The sequence below is a fragment of the Scardinius erythrophthalmus genome (assembly GCF_964197995.2).
Source record: "Scardinius erythrophthalmus genome assembly, chromosome: 13".
Taxonomy (NCBI): Eukaryota; Metazoa; Chordata; class Actinopteri; order Cypriniformes; family Leuciscidae; genus Scardinius; species Scardinius erythrophthalmus.
In genome coordinates, this window is record NC_138233.1 from 3,731,180 (window position 1) to 3,752,309 (window position 21,130).

The 21,130-nt window shown below is 38.3% G+C and overlaps 1 protein-coding gene across 2 annotated transcripts in view; it reads right to left on the bottom strand.

Annotated features, from left to right (window-relative positions):
* trpc3 (transient receptor potential cation channel, subfamily C, member 3) overlaps positions 1 to 21,130 on the bottom strand; it is a 51,140-nt gene that overhangs the window by 10,355 nt on the left and 19,655 nt on the right. For both annotated transcript variants that reach the window (XM_081381936.1, XM_081381937.1), the window contains exons 5-10: positions 17,731 to 17,895; positions 16,068 to 16,284; positions 10,347 to 10,580; positions 8,316 to 8,580; positions 3,763 to 3,958; positions 357 to 563 (exon numbers count right to left, since the gene is read on the bottom strand). In XM_081381936.1, coding sequence (XP_081238062.1) covers positions 357 to 563; positions 3,763 to 3,958; positions 8,316 to 8,580; positions 10,347 to 10,580; positions 16,068 to 16,284; positions 17,731 to 17,895 — 1,284 coding nt within the window. The remainder of the gene's footprint in view (positions 1 to 356; positions 564 to 3,762; positions 3,959 to 8,315; positions 8,581 to 10,346; positions 10,581 to 16,067; positions 16,285 to 17,730; positions 17,896 to 21,130) is intronic.

Below are 21,130 nucleotides of genomic sequence, written 5' to 3' on the forward strand. Positions count from 1 at the left end.
ACACACACACACACACACTCACCCTGGACTTGGAGTTGTCCATGCCCAGCTCCACATCTTTCTTCATGCGTCTGCGGCAGCGGAGCAGGTTCATGAGTCACACACACACACACACACACACACACACACACACACACACACACACACACACACACACACACACACACACACACACACACACACACACTCACCCTGGACTTGGAGTTGTCCATGCCCAGCTCCACATCTTTCTTCATGCGTCTGCGGCAGCGGAGCAGGTTCATGAGTCACACACACACACACACACACACACACACACACACACACACACACACACACACACACACACACACACACACACACACACACTCACTCACCCTGGACTTGGAGTTGTCCATGCCCAGCTCCACATCTTTCTTCATGCGTCTGCGGCAGCGGAGCAGGTTCGTGAGTCTCTTCACACACAGATAGAAGGACTTCGGGCTCGGGACGATGCTGAACGGAGGAGGGAGAGTCTTGCCGTTATCAAAATACGAGAGCCAGAGTTTAGAGCGGGCGAACTTCCACTCCACATCTGCATCGTCCTGCGAGAAACACACAGTATTAAACGATCAGAAATCCTCCCAGCATCAGACCGAGAGCAGAGACTCTCAGAACACGAGGAAGCTCTCGGCCCGTGGGTTTGTCCCGCTGCTTCAGTGATCAACTGTTGCACTTGGTATTTATGACCATTTTGCACACATTTAGTCACATTTACTGTGGTAAGATGAATGCATGCTTAAGTCAATAAAAAATAAAATAAAAAAAGGCACATTCGCTGTAAAAAAATGGACTTTACTTGAATTAAGCGGTCTATAATCTTAAAAAAATCTAAATTTTAATTTTTTTATTCAACTTAAAAATAAAAAAATAAAATCAATAAAAAATAATTTAGAAAAAAAATAAAGTACAATTTTTTTTTTTTTTATTGATTACATTTTTTTTTATGTAAAACAAATAGCTTTGAAGTCCTCAGAAATATGAGTTAAGTGAGTGAGGATGGGCAACACCAGACTAGTCATTTTGTGAGGTTATATGATCTGGATTGTTTTGTTGTTTGAGCTGTAATGGGTGTGTGTCATTTCTGTCTCCACGCCTCTCCTCTGGAGATCTGAAGTACGGGCCATTTGCACAAGTGTAATTGCTCAGCGAGAGACCCCGTCTCTTATCCTTCTGAAAGATTACAGTCATTTTAACAGCAGTGTTCAACATGCAGCTCTGGGTCTTTCTCCCGGAGGATTAGTGGAAACACAGAGGACAAGCTTGATCTGACTCCAGATGTATTTTGGGCAAAGAAGCCCATAAAGATCTATATCTCAAATACACTCTTAAAATTAAAGGTTCTCTACTGGTGTCTGTGGTTCCATGAAGAACCATGAAATGAAATGAAAGGTTCTTCATAGTGGAAAAGGTTCTTTATATTACTTAAAATAACCATCATTCTTAGTGTGAAGAACACATGTACAGTAAGAACTGATCACTGAAGGGTTCTTTAGGGAACCAAAAATGCAGCTGAAACTGAATATTATCAGAATATTCTGGAAAGGTTCTCTCAAAGTTATGAACTAACGTTCTTCCAGTGATGTTAAACGTTCGTTCAAAGTTATCTGGTCTTTAATAATGTTCTGAAAACATTAGCACAGACACTTTATTCAGGGACGGACTTAGTAATTTGGGGACCCAAACCAATGCTCTCTCTCTCTCTCTCTCTCTCTCTCTCTCTCTCTCTCTCTCTCTCTCTCTCTCTCTCTCTCTCTCTCTCTCTCTCTCTTTTTTTGAACCTTTATGTTTAAGAACGTATCATATGATAGATTTTTATTCTTTAGTATTGACTTCATTAAAGTCCCCCTGTAGTCAATCATTTTATCTCTTAAAACTCATCTTTTATCACTAAAATTACATAAAGCGTTTTTTTTCCTTGAAAAAAATTCTTCATGCCTTAAAATATATTGAATGTAACTCGACACCCTTGCCTCATTTAGTATGCGCAGCTCTATGAATATGCAAATGAGCCCCGCCTCCACTCACTCACTCAGCTCAGAGATCCACTGGTTGACGATCACACATTGATCTGATTGGTTACAAGGTAGTTTGTGACGTCAGAAACACCAGCGATTTCAAAGCGTGTTTTTGAGACTGTCTTTGGTTCACTGAAGTTTTAAGAAGGAAATACTCAGCAATGCTGTCGACTTATGAACTAACACATTTTATTTATTTATATTTATACAGCACCTTTACCCAAAGCGCTAAACCATTTTTAAACTACTGAAAAGAAAAGGCTGATGGAAGAAGGTACGTTTATTGGGCAAGGGTGAGTAAGCAGGGGGGTGCTACAGTGAGAACAGAGGCTATGGCAGGGTTGGGCAAGCAAGCAGAGTCCTGACCGGGGGTTAGGGGCTAGGATACGCAGTGGGATGGGCTAGGGTGAAAAGATGAGTTTTAAGGGAGGAGCGAAAAATGCGTAGTGTAGGGGACTGTTTTATATGGAGTGGGAGTTTATTCCAATAAAGGGGAGCCAGGAGGGAAAAGGGATTGGGCACAGGGCGAGGGTGGGACCGAGAGGGACAGCAGAGATTGAGAGCGTAAGGGATGGGAGGGAACATAGTAGGTGATATTGTGGGGCAAGACCATGGAGGGAATTGTAGACTACGGTAAGGAATTTAAATAAGCAGCGATAGTAAACAGGGAGCCAGTGTAGCTGGAGGGGAAGAGGGGAGGTGAGAGGAGTGGGGGAGGTTGAATATAATACGGGCAGAGGCATTTTGAATTTGCTGTAGTGGTGTGAAGGCCAAGAAGGAGGCGGGTGAAGATGAGACCATGAACCAGGAATTTAATGGCAGAGAAATAGGTGGAATCGACAGGTGCGTGTAGTGGCCGAGATATGATCAGCAAGGGAAAGGGCAGCATCAATGATGACGCCTAAGTAGCGAACAGAGTTAACCGGAATGAGGGACATGGGAGGGAATGAGATGGTGGGGGTAGAAGGGGAGGGGAAAAAAAGGATGAAGGAAGGGAAGGAAAAGAAAATCTGGGTGTCGTCAGCAAAGAAATGGTGGGGGACATTAAATGAAGAAATTAGAGCTTCAAGAGGGGAGGTGTACAGAAAGAATAGCAAGGGTCCGAGGACAGAGCCCTGGGGAACACCAACAGTCAGAGGGGGGGGGGGGGGGGGGGGGAGTGAACCTGTTGAAAGCTACAGCAGAGGTGCGGGAAGATAGGTATGAGTGCAGCTAATGGGTGTTCCAGAAATGCCGAGGTTGGAAAGGGTGGAGAGGAGAATGGGATGATCGACTGTGTCAAAGGCAGCAAAGGAGAGATCAAGGAGAATGAGAATTGAAGAGAGGCCAGCATGAGAGGAGTTGGCCAGATGATTCTGGACAGTGAGGAGAGCCGTCTCCGTGGAATGGAAAGGACGGAAACCAGATTAGAGTCGGAGGTAGAGGGAGTTGACGGATATGTATTGTGATAGGTGTACGTGAACTAGACGCTCAAGGAGTTTTGAATAATGGAAGAAGAGAGATTGGGCGGTAGCTGGCAGTGCAGGCAGGGTCGAGAGTGTTTTTTTTTATTGGTTTGACTTAAAGCTTATTAAAAACACCACATAAACAACATTAAAAACTGGATTTTCACCACAGGGGGACTTTAAATCTGGATTATGATGAACTTATTCTTAAGTTTCGGCGTTGGTGATTTTAATCTGAACTCTTAATTCAAGTGAAAATAGTGCGTGGGAAAATAACTCGCCTCGATCTCCTGGTACGAGCTGTTTATCATGGCAATGAGCATGTTGAGCAGAACCACCACCATGGTCACGTTGTAGATCCCATAAAGCACGTAGCCGATGTTCTCGATAAATTTATGATCATATTTCAGAACCACAGAGGACACTTCAGACAGCCCGAATATGGACCAAAAGAGCGTTTTAAAACTCTCCTCAACCCTGGGAACACAGACGAGAGGGAAGAGAGTGTTTACAGTCAACATGAAGCTTCGCTAACACGTTTTACATCAGCAATTGTGATGCGAAACTGATATTTAACAAGAAAAAGATGCAAACACAAAAATACAAAGGTGACAGAAAAGCGAAACCATTTTTGGTTCACCAGTTAATAATCTGAGATCCACAAAAATAGCATTTTGTGCATTATAAGTTAAAGATTCTTCATGGACTCACACATAGCAAAAATAAGCTTTATTTTTAAGAGTGTATTTTATCTTCAGGAATTGTGTGAAACATTGAAGCACATTGTAACGTCAGTAGAAAAGTAAAATCATTTCAGAGGCAGAGCAAGATAATAAATATTTATAAAACAAGCTTTTTTGTGTGTTTGGAATAATGTGCACAGATGAATTTTGATTTAATGCCAGTGTTATTTATATACTATTATAGTATTTATTCAAATTTTGAAGTTTAAGTCCTTTTTGTATGTTTTTGTCAATTTTAAATTATTTATTCTTTACAGCTTTAAATTAATTTTATTTCAGTTTTATTTACTTTAGTACCTGAACTTAAAAAAAAAAGAGAAATGTTGCCTTGGCAAATAACTGAAAGAAAATTAGTATATACATTTTTTTTAACTGAAATTGAAATGACTGAAAATGTTTTTTAAAAATAGTTTTAGGGTGTTTTCACACCTGAGAGTCGCACCGAGGTCCGAACCAAAGTTCATGTTTTGATACATTGTATACATTCGGTTAGTTTTGGTTTGATTTCTCATTCCAATTATGCGAGCGCACTAAAGAACTTTACATGACACACTTGCGTCCTGTCGTCATCATCTAGTATGTGGGCTGCATCTTGACATTGATTGGTTTGTAAACGGACGTGCGTCTGACGTCAGTGTGTTGTCAGTTCGGCGGGTAACTTTGACAACAGTGAATGAACCGACACATATCGTTGCCACTATACTTTATTATTATGGCCAGGGTTCAAATTATGATTTTGCCAAGCATGTCAGAGGTTCTGGGTTCTAATCCGCACTCGTATAGGTTTTTTTTCATTTTCTCATCAAAACCGATTATGTTTATCAGTGGTTGTATATCAGGCAGGGACACGTTTGTGTGCATTTTGTTTTGTGATTTCACCGTAACGAATAGAGAGTCTCCACAACGGATTGAAGCGTCCGAGTGAAGACTGTGCGCGAGCACAAGAGAACACAGTATCCGCACCACTGATCGCAGCGGCAACGAGCACTTTGATCATTTGATTTAAAGGAACACTCCACCGTTTTTTGAAATAGGGCTTATTCACTTTCTTTCCTACATTTAGATAGGTGGGCAAATGCATTTTTGTCTCATGCATTGTTTTTGTGCATGCATTGTTTTAGTTTGACAGGGTCGGCGCTAGCTTTGCTTAGCATAATGAATGGAATCCTTTGTTGCCAGCTAGCATGTCCTGAGTAAAAGTGATATAAAAAATAAAAAAAAACCACCTAATTACTTCTTGTGGCCTGCGTATTCACAACGAGTACAAATAGTGATGCAGATTAGCACTAGGCGATTTCCTAGGCAGATATTGACTTATATATTAAGGACTATATTAGGGGGAAGCACAGGCGAAGCACTGCTACTTGGGCGTGATATCTCTGCGCCCAAGTAGCAGTGCTTCGCCTGTGCTTCCCCCTAATATAGTCCCAAGTCAATATCTGCCTAGGAAACCGCCTAGTGTTAATCTGCATCGCTATTTGTACTTGTTGTGAATACGCAGGCCACAAGAAGTAATTAGGTGTTTTTTGTTTTTTTTTTATCACTTTTACTCAGGACATGCTAGCTGGCAACAAAGGATTCCATTCATTATGCTAAGCTAAGCTAGCACCGACCCTGTCAAACTAAAACAATGCATGCACTGAGACAAAAATGCATTTGCCCACCTATCTAAATGTAGGAAAGAAGGTGAATAAGCCCTATTTCAAAAAACGGTGGAGTGTTCCTTTAAAAAAAAACAATACATCGTCTCTTATTTAACAAACTAACTAAATGAATGCTCTGCTAGTTAACTGGAGATGTTTTATTTATATGTATTGGTACATTCGTGTCGCGAGATGTTTCAAAAGCGGTGGGGACAATATCGACCTTAGCAAAAAGTGGTGGGGACATGTCCCACCCGCAAATTACGCCTATGTTAAAATAACACTTGCCTGATGGGTTATGCTACTGCTAGATCGGACGTTGACGTCACTTCTGTGAGTTGAGAAAAGTCAGTAAAAGTCCTGGCAGAAAGCGAAGCATAAGGATGTAGTGTGATGACGATCCGAGATCCCGCGAGATCCATGTGTTTAGCATCTTTTCATATCTTTTAAGTCACGCTACAGTAGTCTGAAGGAAAAAGTGCTTTATTTGTAATTTAAAATAATGGTGCTGATGATTTTTATAGACCCCCACAGGTGTATGATTTTACCGCTTTCATGGGAGCTCATCGTAACGTAATTCACGTAATTCAAACCATGATTATGGCATTACTCCCTGCAGCACCGACTATACTCGAGGCCAGTTCAAATTCGCCAAATGAACGTCCTCATTGTGCAAACATTTTATCATCGCCGGCAGGACGCAGGACAAATATGTGTGTGTGTGTGTGTGTGTGTGTGTGTGTGTGTGTGTGTGTATGTGTGTGTGTGTGTGCGCATGTGTGAATCGACTGGAAGAAACGCTCTGGGCAGGACTGCACATAAATATTCTTCTTCAGTTGTTTAGGCTACGCGGGAACCACCAGAACTTCCTGTAAACGGTCTGAAAGTCCGAACCATACAGAACATGCTTTCACACTAGAAACGAACCAAACCTTTGTTTAGTTTGATCCGGACCGAGACTACCTCTTTTCGTCGGACCAAATTTCGTCTGTTTGGTCCGGACCGTGGTCTAGGGGAGGGTTCACACCTGTCATTTTGATTCGGACCAAACTGAAAAGTCCGAAAATCCGGACCAAACAAGGTAGGCGTGAAAGGGCCCTTAGTTTTAGCTAACCATTAAAACACTGTTTCCTGCTGACTTTAAATATGAACTGGCTTTTAGTGGTTGGTGTGAGTAAAAAAACGTTTGGTTCGCTAATTTTGCAACTAAAAATTAAAAGTACTAGAGAGTAAAACGGACAACGGCGTAACATTTCAACATTTTTAAGTAAAATCCGCTGGGATAGTACATGTCTGGAGGAGAACGACAGCAATGTAAATGTATTTTCCGGTGTAAATGAACATCCTCCGCTCAGAATGATGCGCTCTATTGTTTGAGTACATACATTAGCTGACTTGTCAGACTTGTTTCATCACTTCTCGCTCGCTGCGAAACAAACCTCGTCCTGTCGGAGTCACTCTGCTGTGAAATGAGCTCCAGCACTTTTGATGCGGGAAAACCAAGAGCTCGTTTCACAGGACTGACACTTTCACTGAGAGACTACATGTTCGAGCGGACGACCATCTTACACTGATGAACGGTCACATTCACTGTGGGAGGATGAGTAACATACTCAAAGTCAAAAAAGGAAAATTCACTGAGAAAAAAAGGAATTTACTTGAATTAAGCATTTATAATCTTAATTAGTTTTTTTTAAATAACAGTAAAATGGTTAAACCATCAGTTAAACCAACAGTAAAATGGTTAAAAACCACAACAAAATAAATACAAATAATCTTAATCTAAAAAGATAAAATAAAATATTTTAATTGTATATTTGTAATATTAATTAAAAATTTAAAAATAAAATAAAAAAAATATTTAAAAATTAGAATAGTTAAAAAAAAAATCTGTTATAAAATATGTTTAAGTCATTACAAAATAAGTACAAAATCTGATTAAAAATAGTTTTTTATATTCATTTTTTAAATAAAAAAAATGTTCCTTTGATTTTGATTTAAAAAAAAGAAAATTAGAATTAGTAAAGAAAATAAAACAATGAAAAATTATTTTAAGATATTAAAATGATTTTTATTTGGTAGTACTTAGAAATATGTGTTAGGTGTGTCAGGATGGTCGACTAGTACAAGAACGTGGTTTGGTAGACATAACCTATTTAAACTATTTATACCTGGTTATCTCAACTAGTGCGTTTTGAAAATATGTAGTTATGCACATCCCTAATTGTACATAATTTTGTTAAGTAATGTTTCCTCAAACAATATATTTTGCAGAACATGGACACTGACAAAAACTGGTCTTGGATTTACTTTCACACAATTTTCACTAAAAAATTGCTAGTAAATTTCACAAATAATTAAACATAAACGGTAAATAAACATGAAATATTGAAGTAGAAAGACTGAAATAGTATTCTCTTGTAAATAATCTCAGTGCATGTCACTCACGTGGTGAAGGCGGGATTGACCTTTGCCCCCAGATAGTAGGAGTAGAGGATGAACATGCCGATCATGAATGCGAGGAAGACCATGATGAAGAGCACCATGAACTTGAAGATGTCCTTGACGGTTCGGCCCAGGGAGATCTGGAGCGGCCCGAAGCTCTCGTTGGCCGGGAGAATGTAAGCGATGCGAGAGAAGCTGAGGACCACAGCGATGGCGTACAGGCCCTCGGAGATCAGCTGAGGGTCCGACGGAAGCCACTTATCTCTCGCTGAAACAGTCAGAGGAACAGTGGTGTGTTTAAATGTTAGATAATTAATCAGGCTGGTGTATCGGTCTATCAGTGTGCCATGATTTTAAAGAATGTGTCACAGTGAGCATTATTGTTTAGTTGTTTTTTATGATTTATTTATATTTATATATATATTTATTATATATTTATTATATTTATTTTTATGATAATGAGCAAATGTTTAAGATGATCTATTATTGTCCAGTGTTGATTTAGAATCACAGATATACTGATTTGATACAATATAGTTTGTTAATGTTTTAATTTATTTTTTTATATTTTATTTTTACTTTAATTTTAGTTAAAGTTGTAGTAATTTTGTTGTTTTTGTAATAAGTATATAATTTTTTTTAATGTTTATTTTTTTGTTTTAGTTATTTTAGTATCAGTGTTCTTTTAGTTTCAATGAGATCATACAATTATAGTTTTAAGAATATTTTGTTTCTTATTTTTATTTTTAAAATTCACTTTTTTTCCATTTTTATTAGTTTTAATTCTTTTATTAAAATGTGTCTGTAGTTTTTTTATTTTGTGTTGATTTAGTTTTAATTATTTTAGTATCAGTGTTATTCTAGTCTCATTGAGATACTAATACAGTTTTTACTTAAATTCTTTAAATTAGATTTTATATCTTTCGTTCTAATTTTAAGTTCAGTTAAAGTTTTGTTGTGTTTTTGTAATGTTTATTAAAATATGTCTAAAGTAGAATATTTTTTTTGTACACTATTACATATTTTACAAATATTTTGAATTCAATTTTGTTTATTTTTTGTTTAAGTTTTAGTACTTTTGTTGTGTTTTTGTCATTTTTATTATTATTATTATTTTTTTTTTTTTATAAATCTATATAGTTATTATTAATTTTTATTAAACATTTTTTTTTTTTAAATAAAGTTGTAGTTTCAGTTATAATAACCCTGTTTAGTACTTCAAGTTACCGGTAAACTAAAGTTAAACTAGAAATGTTGCTCTGTCTTTTAGCAGAAATAAATCAATTCAGAAAGTATTTCAGTTAATGTTTCTTCTGTTTCAAGAAAGAAAAAGATTGTTAATGGTTTTAGTTTTAGTTAACGACAGTTGTCTAATTATAGTAGGTTCAATTCCTTAACTTGATTTTCTCTATATACAATGGTGTGCACATAGCAAATCAGTGCATGTAGAAAACTTCAGTGCATTTAATCAAGTTTTAAATCATAATACTACCAAAACTCATGCATATTTCAATGTTTTAAAGGTGCATTGTGTATTAAGGAGGATCTGTTGACAGAAATGCAATATCATATACATAACTATGTTTTCAGTGGTGTATAAAGACCTTACATAATGAACCGTTATGTTTTATATTAGCTTAGAATGAGCAATTTCTATCTACACACACCACGGGTCTCCTTACTTGACATGTTTCTACAGTGGCCCTGAACGGACAAACGCGTTTCATCACTATGTTGTTCTTCATGCAAAGTAGCTAGCTAAAGTCAGTGAATAAAACACTGACACAATGATGAACAGGTGACAATAATAATCGCAATAACATTGTTTTACTGAATAATTAAGTAAATCTAATTTCTTAATTTATCTTTGTAAAGAAATCTCATTGATTACTCTCTGCTGTCTCAGACGACGACATCACTTCCTGTTGGCCACCGTAACTTCTGTTGGGTGCAGTTCGCAACCTCACCACTAGATGCCGCTAGAATGACACACTGCACCTTTAAGAGTGACAGCAGCGCTCAGACTCTCCTCACCGTATGTGAAGTATCTGATGTCTGGTGGCAGTGTGACCAGCGAGAGGTCTGCGGCGTGGATATTCTCATCCACATACTCCTGGGCTTTCATGGCCTGCATGAAGGCGAAAAACCGGGCGGTGAACGCGGCGATGAAGATGGAGAGCATGCCGAAATCCAGAACGTTCCAGAGCTGCATGATGTATTCCCTCGGCCCCTCCGTCCACAGCTCTTTACACTCCGACCACATCATTCCTGCAGAAAAACACAGCGATTCTGATGCTCAACCATCAAAACACCACATTTTTCATTATCAGCTGTTATGGTGTGGCTGAAAATAGAAATTAATCTAAACTGTTTTTTGTGGTAAACGCCATGGGATTGTACAATTTTCCCAGTTGATCAGACAAGACACAGTGCAGAAAACTGATTGTGGACTGAGCTCATGTGTTTTCATATTAGATATGAGGACATAAGAGATGAGAGAGAGATAAAGAGACAGAGAGAATTATTCAGACAATCAAAGAGCTGGAGGAGAACACATTCTGACAGGGAAATCACTGCATGATAATCTTCTGTATGAAGCATCAGCAAATTCTGTTAAAAGGATGAACTACATTTGCATTGCACTTTAATTTGAAATCTAAGTTAGAAGAATGCCGAAGGAAATCCAAGTAATACATCGCTCAATTTAATCAGTCACGGAAAGCATGCTGGGATAGAACTGTGATTTAATCTCCAAAAGTATAAATCCATTACTTCACCAAACTCCCACGAGAGAAGCCAGAGGAATCAGAGAGAACAGGAGCTGGTGTTGAAGCGAGAAGGTCAGGGGTCACGCTGAGCCCTCAACCATCACACCACTATAATCAACCTTCCCACACACACACTTTACCAATGTTACACTAGCATGAGCACTAGAATCACATGAACATTCTGAACTCACACTTTAAAGCTGCAGTCTGCAGTTTTTCATCTTTGTCGCCATCTCTGTTCGAAATCTGCAATTGCAGTTATTCGCGGAATTATCAACTTTACGTGGGTTGTGCGTCGGCACGGCACAGCGCGGATGAATCTGATGTTTTGAGGAGAAAGTGCGACTGTCAGTCGCCACCGGTTTGGATCATTCACAATCACAGATTCTACTTTTGGGAAGTTTGACCAACATAAGAGTTTTCACCAGGAAATGTCCTCAGAACAAGTAACATCCACTTTTGTTCTGACCAACTCAGGGAAAAAAGCATTGCAGTAAATCGCACTGATTAATGGCGAGTTCAGACTGCACGATTTTCAAAGTAGTCGGGTCACTGTTCTTTTCACACTGCATGACTATCCAGGGTAACATTCAGTTGCTGGTGTGTTCACACTGCACGATGCATCGCCGACAGGAGGTTTCACACTGCATGACTTTCAGGAGGAAGAATCGCCGACAACTTCTGTCTGGCCCGCAAACTACGTTTCGCAACCAAACACACGCGAGAAGTGATAAGGAAATAACGCAAAATCCCGCGTGCGTAAGACCGCAGCGAGTTTGAAATTGTTATTAAAAATGATAGCCTGCAAGAAACTTGCGATCCAAATTGTCTGTGCACTGATTTGCAGCGAAAAGGGGAAAAAGAAAAACATTATGCGTGAGGAAATGGCTGGGAAGACAAGGGGAGCAAGGACTGTGTGTTCTGCAAAGAGAGTTTGGGGTAAATAAATAATGTTGCAGTGTGCTGCTGTTGCTGCTGGTCAAGCAAATGTTTGTGCTTTGTTTCTGTTTGATATAATTGTAAATATATCTATTAAAATACTGATATTGTGGTCTATAACTCCTCCCCGAACTCCCCGCTGCTCTGTATCTTGCTCTCTCATTGGCTGTCGGTCATCGCCGATGTAGTTTTCAGTCAGAACACTTTCACACAGCAGGATTTGGAATCGCCGACAGGTCCAGATATTTAGCATGCCAAATATCTCACGGGCGTCGGCGACTCGTCGGTGATTCTCTCAGATCGCGTCTTTGCTCATTCACACTGCGTGATTGTCACTCGCGTGAACGAGCACCGATTTGCCTGTGATTTCGGGCATTTGTCGGCGATTTCTCAAAACCTGTCGGCGAGCCAAAATCGGGGCTAAAATCATGCAGTCTGAACTCGGCATAAATCTAACGATCGCTTATATCACATCAAACTGTGCAAACTTTGTTCTCAAATTGTTAATGTTAACAACATCAGCATTGCGTGCCTACATTTAATGCCCTTCCGATATTATCCTTGTTTTCGCATGGGCCGGTCGCACTCTCTTTTTTTCTCTGAAGTCTTTCGTGTTTTACAGCGGGTGAATCTCCAGGTGATCGTCGTTTGAACCTTTCTGGATCTGCCATCAAATTGATAAGTTTAATTATATCAAGTGCTGTGAGAAAAGGCTATAAATCTCCACCTCCAGCATCCTCACACTCATCGCCGACTAGCCGAGACTCTTCTTTATGTGTACAGATGTGACATAATGACACAAAGACATGCTCGAATTTCCCGTGGAAATCCACCAGTACCACTGAAACTAAAAACATTATTACAAGCTTACCGTTGTGAATCGAGCTAAGGCAAGCAGAGTTCTGAACACTGGCTAGATATGTACTTGCTCAAAAAAATATTTTGGATAATTTTTAACCCAAGAAAGCTACGTTCTAAACACACACTTTAAAGGAACATCCTTAACTCATAATGTACAAACAGGGCCTAAAATTAACACTCGCCAAGTGAGTATATGAGTAAAAATCGGTGTTGGCGAGTGTATGAAATGGTGTCAATCGCCAGTTGGCCAGTAACATTTTTATGAATTCAAACAATGCAGAATTGTGAGAACATGAACAAACGCGAACGATGCGTGGGACGGTGGACGGGCTAGTGCTGCATCATCACGAAAATGTAAGCCGTACCAATTTAAATATTCAAGCACAAGAAGACTCAATTCGTTACTAGTGTGGGCCCAGAAATCCGCGTCTCAGACAGTGCGTTTTACATCTTCTTGAAATTGAATAGACATATTCAAACAAAACTGTACAAATGTCTGTCTTGGCAAGTATCCTTGTAAACAGTCTTAAGTAAATGTAAACAGTTTAGGAATAAACATGTGTACAGTATCAGTAAATTGGATCAGTGCATTCGCTCTTAAAGTGACGGCAGCCTAAACACGCTGTGTGTGTTTTTTTAATGTTAATCAAACAACAAAAGACAAAAAACAACCACTCATTGCTCTTAACTGAGCAACATTAAAAAAGGATTAATCTATGTTTCACGGATGGTATAAATATTTATGGCCGGTACATTTTCTTACATCACCGGCCTATTGCAGGTTTGGCAAAAAGTTAGTTTTATGCCACTAATTATAACACCACTAATGGACTCCACGCATGGTCACTTTCACAATCCAAGCAGGTTCGATCGGTTAACACACTCACAGTGAGGATGGCTTTTTCACTCTAACGTGTCATCATTTACTGAAAGCCTGTCAACTCTGTCACTATCAAGGTGGAAACCAAAGAACACTTTTTGGATTTTTGCACCGTGCAAGTCACATAGTATCATGAATAATTAAGAGGCACTGCAGCAATAGTGCAGGAATGAATCACATTCTCACGCTGATTTCAAACCTGAAAGATGAAAATAGTCCCAAAAAAAAAAAAACTCTCTAAATTTACTGCTTTCCTCTTAAAATGACAAATAACAGGTGCACATATGTGTTTCAGCTAAGGACTTATATTGTCCTTAGGCTCATATTTTCCTGCATTGAAACAGCGAAACATTTTCTTACACCAAATGTAATGAGGTGCACTCATTGTGGGAGAACTCTCTGAACCACAAACCAAACGGGAACTAAACTCAATCCAATCTGAGCTCTCTCAATGATGCATTGCCTGCGAAAGGCCTCACATTACTAAATCTATTTCACAATACGACAGTGATGAATGAACATGACTCGCTGCAAACGGCTTGAAAATATTATGCTGAACAGTGCCTTTTTGCTCACTTTTTTTGTTTCTTGACGTGAGTGTGGAACTGTGCCTTCCTAAACGATAAGATACTAACTAGATTAACTACAGTCAAGATGCCCTTTAAAAAAATAAAAGTAGTAAGTCACAGTACGTGTTACTAAAAAATGCCTAAACTCATAAGGAGGCAATACATTTTAATATATAACTTATGGAAAAGATCTAACTAATTGTATAGATTTACACTATTGTTAAAAAAGCTTGAGCTAAGTAATACTTTTAATACTATTAATACTTTTATTCAGCAAGGACACATGATTAAATTGATCAAAAGTGACACAGTAAGGGCCCTATTTTAACGATCTGAAACGCAAGTATCAAACGCGAAACGCAAGTAATTTTGTGGGCGGGTCTCGCAAATCTAAAAGTTGGGCTAGTTGCCCTGCACTAGTCTAGTTTGAGAAAACACATTATTTTCATTCAGTTCAGAGATCACTGGCTCTAATCCACTCAAACTCTCACTCTCAGTCAGTCTCATCAGGACAAAACGATTGAGAGGTTCATTGATCGTTCCGGCTTTGGTCCTGGAGTGAGGAACTCTATTTCTGAAAGTGATAGATTAGTCTCTTAATTAAATGTCCTATATTACTAAAACTGACCATTTTATAAAAGAACAGTCACAACTGAGATCTCTTCAATATCTCAATTGCTTCTCCTAGTCAGTAATGAGATAAAATCCTCATCAAATGTCTAAATCTTCAAGTATACATACTAGTTGTACAAAGGGATATCATGTAGTGTTGAAATCATATTACTTAAAGCTACAATATGTCATTTTTATCGCCACTAGGGGTCGCTAACCTCTTATAATAACAAAGGCGTCGGTTGATGACGCATAAGCGGAATTATGGATCTTGTCGTCATGCTGAAGGATCTAATAATGTTTATGGATGAGTGAATACACTGATGTGTTTAGCATGACTGTGGAATGAAGCGGCGCGAGTGCTAATGAGAGACAGATCTCAGCGCCACACGCGAGTCCCGCGGATATAAAGAGATGAGGACACTTCATTCTGCCGAACTAACTTACCCGCTAGTGCTGAATAACACTCACACAGGTCATTTTATTAGACGAATGAAACTTGTGAGGGAACGCAGCGCTGTTTCACTTGCTCTACACTATCACACTAAACTGCATTTGAGTGTGTTAGTGTTATAATGTTATTCTGTGTGTTAGTTTGTTGTATGAGACTAGCAGTGCGCGAGATCAACATTAGCATAACATGCTGATCATATTCTAACATTTCATCATGTTGAGCTGTATAACATTGATCAGTTTTATGTACATTAGCTCACCTCTACATTTGCGTGTCTCTGTCGAGTGGAAGTTAGCCGCGGACGCTAGCTCTCGGCATCTTGAAAACGCCACGCTGATATTGATCCTCGTTTTAGTTCTCCTTTTGTCCCAAAGTCTGCTTGCCATGATCCATAACGTTTGAACGAAACAACAACAGCGTGAGCGCGCCGCTAGACGTAACGCAGTTGTCCACATCTGTCGCCATGGTTACTATGGCAGAACGAGTGGAAACCAGGGATAACGCGGATATTACGTCATTGACAGGCGACACTAAACAGGGACGAGCCGTTATTTAAAACTGGAATTTCTCTGAAATTAAAAATCCAAGTGATTTTTGAATATTTTATTACAAAAATCGTACATATTGTAGCTTTAAATATTGATTACAAGCATTGCCGATGTCGTGCATTACCTGCAACCCAGACCATGATCAGTATTTCTGTCCAGGAGAACTGTGTGGTCTTGACTCTGAAGATCTGGAGCGGGTAGTCAGTGACGGTGACGTTGGGAAGAGTCGTGATTCCTTCAAACCGATCGGACGCATTGAACACCAGCAGACACAGGAAGATGATGAAGGAGGCCGCGTGAGCAACAAACTTCATAAAAGGACTGCGTAGTACTTTACCAAGCTGAGAAAACATGGAAAAGATCAACGGCAGATCAACAAAATAAGTTTAATAACAAACACAGACTCACTACACTGAAAAAAAGAGGGAAGGATTTACTTTTTGAAACTCAGAAATTGCTAGTGAATTTCACAAAAATGACAAGAAAACCGCAAGTAACAATAAAAAAATAAAAATAAAAACGTGAAATTTTAAAGTAGAATGACTAAAACTAACTCCAATAAGCTTTTTTTAAATGTACAACTTAATAATGAAAAATATATATATTTTTTTACATTGTAGCTTTGCATGCATCTTAAACATGAGAATTTTAAACATGGCATATATAGCAACAAAAGTAACTTCAGAGTTGACAACTGCAGAGAAAACTACTAAGTTTAGTAGTTTTAGACATATACTAAAATAGACTGATAAAAATAGAGTGGATGGTATTGTAGGACTAGAAATATGATTTCCCCCCCACAGAACCTGATTTGACCAAGAGCAACATGTTCCTGGATCATCAACATACTAGAACAACATTCCAATCAACCAATCAGATTTGAGGAACAGGTTTACAGTTCATGTCAAGTTTAGGCTTACAACCAGGGTTAGGTGCTTCTATATCAGTGTTATTCACCTATCAATTCCTACTGATTTTAGGGTAACTTATGGGTAGGGGTAGGTTTAGGGGTAAGGATATGGTTAGCATTACATTTTGTTGTTTCAGGATCCGCACAACATGTCGACCTAGGAACGTGTCTAACTCGGCAAATTCAGGATGAGATCAGGACGCTTCCCATTGTTGGCTGTAAATTTAACAATGCTCAACACCATTGGATCAAAGCTCTGTCAATGCTTTGGCAATGTTAAGCCTTTTTACCAGGCTAATAAAGCTATAAATTAGCCTTTAATAATGTTGTCTAAATATATATCCAAATGCAAAACCTAATACAAGTACAAGTAGCCTAACGTTAGCCAGTTGGCGAAGAGTTCTTTGAAACATTGCTCTTCAGTAAATTTACTTAACATCAAAAAAGGTAGGCCGTAAATGTTTATTTACTTATTTTCTGCTGGATCACATAGCTTGGGTATATAATATTCTCTACTGCATATTCTCTTCTCTATGCTTATGTTTCTCTGTAATGGACAGTCTGTATTAATATTTGTGGGCATGATTGTCGCTGGTGGTGGTTATGTTTGAGGCCTATAATAAAAGTTACCTCTTATATTAGTAGCGTGTGTGTGTGTGTATCAGAGAGCGTGCGTCAGAGAGAGCTTAAAGTGATATTGATGATGGTCTCAGGTCGGGTTCGGGCAGAAAAATTGCAGACGTTGTCGGGCCAGGGCTGGATTAGGGCTGGATTTCTCGGCCCATGCAGGGATCAAATACACAGCCCTGTCTAGCTAAATAGCCATGGTATTAAAGATGATATATACTGTATATGTGTGTGTGTAAAAGCGTCTTACCCTACTGCACGGGGCAAACCAATACCCCACAGCTAGCAGGGGGAGTCCCAGTGCCACGACCAAAACCACCAGAAACTTCACGGGAATGGTTTGCTCCCGAAGACCAGACAGATTCTCATACCAGATCGTCAACAACTGCTGCTGACAGTTCGGATGAGCCACAAACTGAAGAAAGAGAGGCAGATTTGTGGCATAATTAACACTACTACTTTTTTTATTAATATTTTTATTTAGCAAAGATGTATTCAATTGATCCAACGTGACAGTAAAGACATTTATGATGTTACAAAAGATTTCTATTTCAAATAAAAGTTGTTCTTTTAAACTTTCTATTCATCAAAGAATACTGAAAAAAGCATCACGGTTTCCACAAAAATATGAAGCAGCACAACTGTTTTCAACATGATCAGAAATGTTTCTTGAGCAGCAAATCATCATATTAGAATGATTTCTGAAGGATCATGTGACACTGAAGACTGGAGGGTATTTTAACGTTGGATTATGCAAACTGGTTAAAATTTGCTGTTTTAACACTGCAAACACAATGTCTGTCTCGGCTATAAACACTGAAATATGTCCTTCTTTGAAACGTTGGCTTTGCGTGCGATGATGGTATCTTGCAAAGTTTGCTCAAGACGTCACCATAGCAACAAACCATCGAGACATCCCAGCAGACACACAACTCATCTGGAGCGGATGGCACAGAAAAGGGTTCCGGTCATTATTATGTTATGTGGAATCAGTGAAAAATTAACTTAGAGAGCATGCATTATTCTTATCAGCAGGACGAACAGAAGGACAGTAAAGAGAGACAGTGGTCTAGTCCTGATCTCAGTTATTCAGCAGATCTTTCTCCATTGATGACCATTCAAAAGTAGCTGTTTATATTAATATATATATATATATATAACCGACATCATAGGATCATATTCTCCTTGATATTGGTAAATTTTGAGGCGGAGCAACTGTCAGGCACGTCCAAAAGTGAGTTTTAAATTTAGTAACTTGTAAACCCGTGCTGACTCGAGTTCTGAACTATTTCAGATGGTTAAGTCCGATTTGGTAAACTGGTTCAACCAGTTCACTAAAAAGAACCGGACTACGGTCTTCAATCACCTACGTAGGTGAAATTTCTAATCGTAAACACAGCCATGTTGAAGCCTGCAGTAATGTTTGTCATTGTGCACGAAACTTCACGCCAATAAATCATCAGGAATATTGCTGACTTGTGCGCGTCTCAAGCGCGGCGGGCCCTCTTTACGTTCGTCCTAATGCCTGTTAGTTGTCCGTGGATTTGCCTATATTTGGCGTTTAAAATGGAAACGTCTTTAGACATGGAAAATCGATTTACAATCGATTCAATGAAAACTTATGTCGCAAAAATCGAACAGGATTTTTTCACAAAAGTGACAGCCCTACTGTGTATCAATTAGAAGTAGCAAGTCCACACTTGCAATAATCAACAGCAGCAGCAAGACCAAATCCATTAAGTCGATAACATGCTAAAACTATTCAGAGGTGTCAATGATTGAAATAGAATTAATAAAAAACTACAACAGTACCTCAACGATACTAAAATAGCACTGCTTATTACAGTATATGTTTTAGAGGCTCTTAAAAGCATGACATTGTCTGTTTTTGACATAATAACAGCTCCGGATAGTCATATAATATCAGCAAATGACATCTTGCAGATTACATTTTTAATCAGAATGCACTCTGTCCATCCGTTTAAAGAGTGTTTTGAAGCAGAGAGTGTGTGGTTGAAGTTAGTAAAATGGCTGAAATCATTCACAGATTTTAAAAGATGCCTGTTATGAGAAGTTTATTTTAGTCGTTTCAAACAAAGTTCAATAAAACTATCTCCATTCCACCCCAGGTGTGCAATCCAACATGTGTTTTCTGGGCCACGTACACACACGTACACACACACCGCCACTTCCCGTGTGTCGGACGGTCTGTATTAAGGTAGTAGGTTAATTAACTTCAATCCCCAGACAAAAACAGGTGTTAATTTCACGGCTGTCCTACAAACCCCTTCCTGCCATAAATTATGAGGCTCAGAATAAATGACTTGAAAATACATCCACATAATTAAATGAAAGAATGAACTCAGGACGAAAGAACGGCTATGAATAACAGGCCACAATTATATTACTGAGAAGAGGACAGAAAACTGAAAGACTGAAAACGGGGCCAATCAGTTTTTAATGCATTCGGTTTCATTTAAACAGTATTTAGCGTATTCATGCTGTAAAAACAACAATATTACAATAATATTACCATGGAAGTACCATGTAGCATCTAAACTGCCTATATAATGTAAATTATATTTCACATTATTAATCATCTTGCTATACTTTTGATAAAATAAATGAATTGGTGAGCATAAGACACTTCTTTCAAAAAATATTTAAAAAATGATATATTTTAGCTGTCGTGTATATGTATATACTAGAGCTGTCAAATTATAAAAATAAAAGAAAACGTAAAATTTTAAAGCTAATTAATTACTAAATGTGGCGATGAAATCACACATTAAATTTGGCTGAGAAATGACCCTCAAATGATCGTTTAAAGTCATTATTGTGTTAAATGAGAAAAGCATCAAATAGACATTACAAAAAGTAGCTGTAAAAAGTACTTTAAAAGTAGCTAAAATATTTTATTTGATTCAACATATCATTTATTACACATAAACTCTTATGTAGTAAATTATGACAAAGTTTTTGGGTGAACTATACCTTTAATAGGTTTTTTAACCTACTCTAAATAAGAAACTACAACTGCCAGTAGGTGGCGGTAAATGTCTAAATGATTAAGTAACTGAATCATTCATTCATTCAAATCATTCAAATGGCTGATTCATTTAGGAATTAAAGTAAATGGCTCTCTTAATGAATGAATCATTGATTCACCCGATTGATTCACTTCAACTACAGATTTATTCAGGAATTAAGTAAATGGCTCTCTTAATGAATGAATCATTGAATCATTGATTCACCCGATTCGTTCAAAACGCGAATTCATTCAGAAACTACAATGTGCGTTGCTCGGAGAAGCACAGTCACTCTGCTATGGCTTTTTAGGTAACAAAAAAAAGACAATATTGTGTCTAAAATATAACACAATATTAACTTCTTATTGAACTGATGTATAAAATCTGTCACATTTGCACTCGTGCCATTCGGGGGAAAAATTTGCACTCGTGTGTGATATTGTGCTCGTTACTCGTGTGATATTGCTTAACTATATCATATGATATAAATATGAGACAAAAACTCATTCAGGGACATTTTAACACGTTATATTTTCACAATAATTTGTTCTAGTATATTGTTGTACCATTCAATCAAACAGCACCACACTAAACGCTGGCACTCGGCCTAAATAACTGAGA